Below are 8600 nucleotides of genomic sequence, written 5' to 3' on the forward strand. Positions count from 1 at the left end.
AAAATAATAGTTTGTTGCAATTTCATAATTAAGATGTATTCAAGAGATTTGAAAAGGCCGAAACATTCAGCTGTAAATACAGATGTTTCTGGGGGAAATTTGATTTTTTGAACTATTTTTAATTGCTCATGATAGACTCCAACGCCTACTTGGCTATTGGTAGAATGCTTTGATGCATCACAATACATGTGTTGCCAGTTAGACCAATCCCTGTCAATCATAAAATTAAAGTTTGTGAGGGCATTTCGATCATCTTTGTAAACACCCAAATCAAAATAAATCTCTGGGGAGAACATTAACTCTTCATATTTACTACAAAAAATTGGCAGATAAGAGGAACTATGGGTAGGAGCTTGCAGAGATATGTATTTACGATAACTGATTACTAGACACGGAGGAGATTTGTGATACCAGTATGAGGAAGATTCTACATATTCTAAAAGAGCTGTAAGTTTTGAATGGAGAGGGTGATTCGAAAACTGTAATGTTCGGAATAAAAATCTATCACTTAAGTATTGACGACGTAGCTTAAGAGGTGGATCGACACACTCGACTTGAAGAGCAATAATAGGGCTCGACTTCATGGCACCAGTTACTAATCGAAGAGCTTTATTTTGGATCAAATCCAATTTACGAAGCCCCACTATACTGCAGGGTTCAAGAAAGAAAGTTCCGTAATCGAGGATACTCCTGATAAGGGCATTATATAAAAGCTTTAAACAGAACGGATGAGCGCCCCACCAGACACCAGTTAGACATCTGAGAATATTTAATAGTCGCTCACATTTAGAACTGATGTAATAGAAATGCGGAAGACCTGTCATTTTGGAATCTAAAATGATTCCTAGAAATTTGGCTTCATTTTTAACCGGGATTGGTTGATTATCAAAATAAACACTAATTGGGGGTGGGAAACGGATTCTAGAAAACAAAACTATTGAGCTTTTAGGAGGGGAAAGGCTAAGGCCATTTTTGTCTAACCATGATTTTAATAGGGAGAGAGAATATGTAAGAGACTCACACATTAACTGTATATTATTACCACTAACATAGAGGAGCAGATCATCAGCATATTGTAAAATATGTGCACTGTTATTCATAGAAGGTTCTAAATCATAGCTATAGATGTTAAATAATAAAGGACTCAAGACGGAACCTTGAGGAAGGCCCTTACTTAATAACCTGGATGAGATTTTGTTATCATGAATAACATTTATAGTTCGCATAGATAAGATATTTAGGATGAAATTTACGAGCAAACCGGGAACTTGTAGTTGTAAAAGTTTACTTCTAAGAACAGTTAACAACACATTATCATATGCTGCTGTTATATCAAGAAAAGCCGAAAGAACTGAAGCGCCACATGAAAACGCCAATCTAATATCAGTGCAAAAAATGCCAATACTATCTGCACAACTCTTCCCTTTTCTGAAACCGTATTGACTCTTGCTGAGCAAGCCTTTACTCTCCATAAACCATTCCAACCGGTTTTTAATTAAGTGCTCAGCTACTTTCATAAGAATGGATGAGAGTGCAATTGGTCTGTAAGAGTTGGAGTCTTCTCGTGGCTTATGGGGTTTCAAAATTGGAATTACTTCCTGAGATTTCCATGAAGGTGGAACGCAACCAGAATTGAAAATAGAATTTACAAGAGTTAGATAATATAACAAGCTAGAATTACTAAGGTTACACAGAAATGAGTAGGGGATCCCATCGCCACCCGGCGCAGAGTCCTTAACATAAGTTAAAATTCCTTTAAGCTCAGAAAGTGAAAAAGGGTCGCTAAGAACTGTATGTTCAATGTTTGTAAATAAAAAAGCATCATTGGGTATAGAAAGATTCTCAGCAACAGAAGGTGGAGCAAGTTTATCTAAAAATTCTTCAATTAAAGTATTATTAAGAGACGGCGGCTGGGATTCTTTAAAAGCAGATCTAAATTTTCTTATGTTAGTCCAAACAAAAGAAGGGGAAACATCTGGCGAGATGGATAAGCAAAAGTTTCTCCAGCCTTCCCACTTTTTGCGTTTTAATAATTTTTTGGTATTTGACATTATTTCAACTAATAAGTTAAAATTAGCTTCTGTTGAAATAGCACAGTAATTCTTTTCCGCTTCCTTTCTTTTCCTAACAGCATCTGAGCACTCGCTATCCCACCAAGGTGGTGAGGGGATTTTATTAGTATGACGACCGTTTTTAATAGGAAATACCTGATTAGCAGATTCGATTAATAAAGAGGCTAAAGCTTCAGCACATGCTGATTGATTGTTTTCACTAACAACCGGTAGAGATGAAAGACCTTGTTCCACCTTGTCCTTAAATAGGCTCCAATCAGCTCGGTCCAGTCTGTATTTCATTCGAGGTTCGCGATTATTCACATTCCTATTAATATCTGGGAATTCAATGACAACTGGGAAATGGTCGCTGCCATACGATGAAGGTAATGTTGACCATGATAATGACGAGGCTAAATTAGTAGAACAAAGAGATAAGTCAGGAGCGCTCACTCCTTCATGAGGCGCAGTCCTGCGGGTTGCAACGCCAGAGTTTAAGATACATAAATGATTGTTATCTAAAATTTCTAAAATCCTATTACCGTAATAATTAGAACTACTACTTCCCCAAGTTTCATGTTGAGCGTTAAAATCACCCATAATAATAATAGGATAAGGAAGGTTGCCAATAATGTTATCTATTTCATCATAAATGTGGGAAGTAGGATGAGGAATATAAATTGAGACAAAAGTTATATGATTTACTGAAACTGCAATAATAGAAAAATCACTACTGTGCTGAGGAATTGGGACATGGGAAAACGGAGTAGAGTGACTAATAAGAATAGCCACGCCTCCATACCCATCACTACGATCTTCTCTAACACAGGAAAACTTAGGCACTTTAAAAATGGAAACAGGCTTAAGCCATGTTTCCTGTAGAGCAATAATAAATGGATTTTCTTTATTTATTAAATATAAAAGGTCACTTTTTTTAGTTAAAATGCTGCGGCAATTCCATTGAATTGCTGAAGCTTTGTTCGTTATGTGAAATTTTGTCTAATAATCTATCTTTGATTGAGGCAGCGTTGGACGGTAGGGATGACAAATTAGTTTGCAGGGAATTAATCAGGGCTACAATTAATTCTTTTAATGATAAATTACTTAAAGAGTTTGAGTATTTCTCATCGCTGTTAATTAAAATACTTTTACTTGGAGAGATTTCAGAGTTATATCCTTGAATGATTTCATCATGAGCAGATTTATCATAACCTTTAGAGAACCTAGGAGGAGATCTAGGCTTTAAGAAAACAGTTTTTTTGTATGAGGTCTTATTAGAGTAATTTGATGACACATGATTGTATGAATTCTGAGGTGTAGGAGATACTAAAACATCTGCATAAGATTTAGAACAAGGAGGGTGTAATTTAAGTGCCTCAGCATATGTAATGCAGTCTTTTGCCATAGATTCCTTTATGTTCTTTTGCCTATTATATTCAGGACATACTTTGCTAGTAGCCATATGAAGACCTGAACATAAACAACACCTTATTTCATCTTCCTCCACTGAACAGGTATGTCCTGAGTGGCCTAGACCACACTTAAAGCATCTAGGAGTTGAACGGCATTGACTTTTCACGTGGCCATACCGACAGCAGCTAAAACATTGAATGGTGGGATAGATATACAGGTCAACGGGCAGTGAGTTAAAACATAAAAACACTCTCTTAGGGAGGACCTGACCGTCAAAAGTTAACACCACTGTTTCTATAGGTACAAACTGAGCCTCACCATTAACTATATTTTTCCTTTTAAGACGCCTAGCTTTCAGAATTTTCCCACAACCTATTGGTACTGAAATATTGCTCACAATCTCTTCTTCAGTCCAGTCTGTCGGCACACCTCTCACCACACCCATACGTGTCACATTAAAAGAAGGTATGAATGCTTTATATTTATTGAACTTCAAACTCCCGTTATCTAGAAATGAGTTAGCATCTTCAAATTTGGAGAAAGATATTGATAATCGGTTCCTTCCAATTCTTTTTAAACTACCATCAATGATGTTTCTAATCCCATTCTTTTTTAAGAAAAAGCCAAATGATATAGGATGAATGGTGCAGTTTTCATTAGGATCAGATGGAACTCTTTGTATGTGAACAACATATGGTGCCAAATCTGAAGCTACATAAGAAGGTCTAGCAACTGGGGCACTTGGGGAGTTGGTTAAGTTTTCATTGGCCGACAAATTCGCAGTGGATGGAGATGGATCTAATGAAGAAACTATGGGCGCATCCTGTAATTCATTAGTACTGCTACTAAGAATACACTGACATTCAAAAACGTTTGTTGAATCGAACACATTAGATTTATTATGACGGCTCCTCCTTTTTTTGTTACAATGTTTGCAAACTTTTCTAGATAAAGTTCGTTTGCGTTTTGCATGCGAAACATTTGACTCACAGTTATTATTATCAGTTACCGATCCTTCAGTGTCCAGACATGAACTATTACGTGAAATAGTAACGTAATTAGATACCGGGGGGGCTGTCCCACCCGGGTCATGAGGATCGTCGTCCATTGGACGAAATGGAAAGTTAAAAAGTTAAAACTTACCCAATATGTGATGAGATATGATACACTAATATGATATATAAATAAAAATTAAGTTAACAAACTACACTGCACTACTTATCTGATCCTATAAATAGAAAATTAATGAAAAAATAATTTCTCCAAAAAAAGACGTCCACCGAAACCGACGTTTCCCGCGCTTTTTTCACTCAACCACTTAGATAGTTAACAATAGAGACAATAAAATAACTGAAAGTTTCTGACTTTCAGTTATTTTATTGGTTCTGGAGTGAAGGGGTGGGTCATCCCTAGCTTTGTTCCTACCGTGACGAGTGGGAATTTTTCTAAAATCTCAAGATGGACTGACTGAAGATAGCAGGAAGACGCTGGGTGCAGGCCACTATCAACTGGGCGATGTGGAAATCATTAGAGGAGGCCTTTGTTCAGCAGTGGACGTCCAGTAGCTAAAATGATGATGACGATATTTCCTTACAGTATCCAATTCAATAGGCAGAAACTAAACGTAAACGAAGTGTCGCCTCTGTAATGGTATCATTATCTATAACTCATAATATTTCGTGCGCTGTTGGATGACAGTTTTAAACTAGAGATGGGTAATTTTTTTATCGAATTAGAAAATACCAGTTAACGATTCTCAAGGCGATTATCGATTACATTAGATTTTAATCGGGAAGAAAAATAATTGATGGCTTAAGCATCAGTATGAAGCCCATACGCACTTGTAGCACAAGTAACATGATTAGCCTCAGTCCCCTTAGTTGTGAATTCGGAATCGCCAGTTGTAATTTTAAAATCGCATCACAGAGTGAAGTAACTAACACCAAAAAACGGCAGAGCGAAGTGATTTCGAATGTTTCAACTGCTACGTTTTATCACTTGTCTAGGAGGGATAATTTTAGTCTAAGGGAGGGGAGCTTAGATTACATTACAGGAAACGCACAATATAATAAAAGAAAATAATGTAAGTAGCTGAACCTTTTTGCTATTGAGCACCATGAAAATTTAACACAATTTAGCCGATTTGTTTATTTTCACAATCGATTCACAATGTCTATGATGAGGCGACCGCAGGAACGTCACTATTCGTGCAATCCTATCAATGAAGTAGGTACGACATTTTCTGGTGCAGATTTTATCGCCATAAATTATGAAACTTGATAGTCATGGATTTGACTGACAGCTGTCCGTCAAATTCCCGCCCCGCACCCCGCTCTGTACATATTTTGTTCGCGATGTCTGTTCCTACGTAGTAATATTACTTCAATGTGACTGTTAGAAAAATTATAGTAGTTTACGCGCTAATCTCTGGAACTACTAGTCCGATTTGAAAAATTATTTTTGTTATGGATGGATAGCCCATTTATCAAGGATAGTTTTAAGCTAAATAACATCACCCTACAACCAATAGGGGCGGAGCAGTAAAGACAAATGTTGTAAAAATGGGAAATATTATTCAAACAATTTTCACGCATACAAAGTCGTAGGCACAGCTAGTTTAATATTTAATAATTTTCATCTATTACCCCGCGCCACATGCGACATGACATAACATGCGTAGATTAGTCCAAAATGTGCAATGGATAGAATGATATCAAGAACATTTTTCGGATGAAAAGTTAAAAAACAGACTTTTCATTCAGTCATAACTTTTTACTGACAGCAAATTTTTGATTGCGATTTGGCTATAATGAATCAGTATTTAGTAGACTATTTTACTACATAGGTCTCGTTAGTGGTGGACATTTGGACCACACTCCATACATATTTGGTCATTGTCCTTTTAATGATTTATTTTTTTCGCTACTAGAATAGTGTTCCGTCAAATATTTATTTCATAAGATCATTTTTTATTTAAATGCGGGTTCATAATACGCTGCTCATGATAGTATTTTTCAAAGTAGTTTTTGCATTCGAAACACTTCATTAAAGTTAAAAATACCGCTCAGTATAAAAAAAGCATTTGCCAAATATTGAAAAAAATGCAGGACCTAACGTTGACACTCAATCAAATATTAGGTCGCTCAAATATTATGAAGCTTTTCATTTTGTATTTTAAGGAACTCAATTTTTTTTTGTAAGTTGCTGTTCTTTTGATTTTTCGTCACTCGCACTCAGTCGCTCACTTAGTAATTCTTTAGCCCACATTAATTATTTTTGACACTTACAACATAAATTTACAGTCACTCGTTTAAATACTACCCCTAAATTAGTAGCTAGGATCGGCTTTTACACAATGACACCAGTCATCGCTTTCACAGTAAATGTATTGAGTACATGAGAAATAAAATAATGCATAATAATACTTTGGTTTTATTTCATCTTCTGTGTGTGTAGGTATGATTAACCACAAAAATATACACTTTATTTTCACTAAATGATTTGGAAAAAGTTGGTCCAAAAATGGTGAATAATATACCTACATGATGAACAGAAATTGCAGAAATACAGATTGATGGGCCATAAATTAAAACCAAAATTCTGTATAAATTAGTGTATTCAGTTAAAAATACTTAAAACTATTGCAAATGCCCCCAAAGTTTAAACTGACTATAATAATAAAATATTTCTTAGTTGGCTTGGTAGAGATTAAACATTGAATAGTATTTTTATTCAATATTAAATCGGTCTTTATTTACATGTTCCAAAGTAGGTATACAAATGTATCTTGTCTGGAATTCAATTAAGTAAATCTTACAGATTTCTTGTACTCTTCTTTGATTCTCTCTCTATCATCTATGTCGGGTATGTATGGTAGTAATCCTTTGGATTTTCTGTCTTGGTACACTTTGCCCTGAAAGTAAAACAAAAGAAAGTTATTTTACTGCCAATATCTAGGCACAGAGATAATTTTCTTAAAAATCTGTGAAACTATAGTACCTAATCTTTATGGCAAATTATTTTGAAAATTATAAATAACTAGCTTTCCGGCCGCGGCTTCGCCCGCGTGGAATTTTGTCTGTCACAGAAAAACTTTATCGCGCGCGTCCCTGTTTCAAAAACCGGGATAAAAACTATCCTATGTTCTTTCCCGGGACTCAAACTATCTCTATGCCAAATTTCATCAAAATCGGTTGCGAGGTTTAGGCGGGAAAGCGTAACAGACAGACAGACAGACAGAGTTACTTTCGCATTTATAATATTAGTTGGGATTTGAAAAAATCCAACTGCCTAAGGCGGGAATTGAACCAATGATAAAATTAACCTAGAATTTAGTTACTTAGGTATGTAGTTGTTATGTTAATGTTCGAGTTATTAAATAAAAGCTATTTGAACAAAGAATTTATTAGAATACAAGCAACAGGATTCACGGCTAGGTTAGGTCAGATCGTACAGTTTTTATGTTGCTTCTTACCCAGAACTTTTTGCAGATATTGTAGTTATCGAAGTAGACCTCGCATTTAGCCTGATCAAATCCATTTTTGTTCAGGCACTGATACGACTGCTCTTGCTCCTAAAATGAGTTATATAATTATAAATTTGGTTATTAGAAAACGACTGCGACCATTTCTTTAGGCGTACATTTTTACGATTTTTTGTACCTTTAAGCATGGATTTAACCTCGCGGCATCTTTGTTTACTAATTTAGTCATATCTGTGTCTGAACAATGTCCTTTTTACATTAATTTTATTGATTTTATATGGTTTTGGGGTATTGGATGGAAATCCTGTTTTTTTGTTTTGTTGACTGATTTTGACACTTTTGACAGGTATTTGACAGAAAACATCTGACTGGCGATCGTAGTCCGAAATCATGTTTCACATCAATTATTTCTAAATAACTACAGAATCTTTGTTTCTACACAACTTCATTCAAAAATACTAATTTGGTAATAGCTAGGTACATAGAAATAATTAAAAATTAAAAGATCCATTTTGATTATTATTATTTGCACACAGTTTCTCTTTCTAATCATCATATGCATAGAAAGGAACGCAGATAATACGTTCTCATCGCAACAAAATATTAACCAATCAGCGCCGGCTATAATGAGGAATCACCTCCATTCATTGGTC

General features: G+C 35.4%; 2 protein-coding genes across 2 annotated transcripts in view; one reads left to right on the top strand and one right to left on the bottom strand.

The window, feature by feature from the left end:
* Positions 1–8600, top strand: part of LOC135082867 (dual specificity protein phosphatase 23-like) — a 239321-nt gene that overhangs the window by 200699 nt on the left and 30022 nt on the right. The gene's annotated exons all lie outside the window — the stretch shown is intronic.
* Positions 7063–8293, bottom strand: LOC135082934 (coiled-coil-helix-coiled-coil-helix domain-containing protein 7). The gene is made up of 3 exons (XM_063977703.1): positions 8126–8293; positions 7939–8037; positions 7063–7377 (listed from the first exon to the last, which is right to left on the bottom strand). Exons 1-3 carry the CDS (start codon positions 8174–8176, stop codon positions 7267–7269), a joined length of 261 nt encoding a protein of 86 aa, XP_063833773.1. The 5' UTR covers positions 8177–8293; the 3' UTR covers positions 7063–7266.

Source organism: Ostrinia nubilalis, chromosome 22 (genome assembly GCF_963855985.1).
Source record: "Ostrinia nubilalis chromosome 22, ilOstNubi1.1, whole genome shotgun sequence".
Taxonomy (NCBI): Eukaryota; Metazoa; Arthropoda; class Insecta; order Lepidoptera; family Crambidae; genus Ostrinia; species Ostrinia nubilalis.

What these genes read in the sequence shown, in the direction of transcription:
- LOC135082934 (XM_063977703.1), bottom strand. Translation starts at nt 8,176, where the DNA reads ATGACTAAATTAGTAAACAAAGATGCCGCGAGGTTAAATCCATGCTTA. An exon ending in GGTTAAATCCATGCTTAAAG is followed by an intron (nt 8,038 to 8,125) that starts GTACAAAAAATC and finishes AACTCATTTTAG; the next exon opens with GAGCAAGAGCAGTCGTATCA. An exon ending in ATATCTGCAAAAAGTTCTGG is followed by an intron (nt 7,378 to 7,938) that starts GTAAGAAGCAAC and finishes TTTTACTTTCAG; the next exon opens with GGCAAAGTGTACCAAGACAG.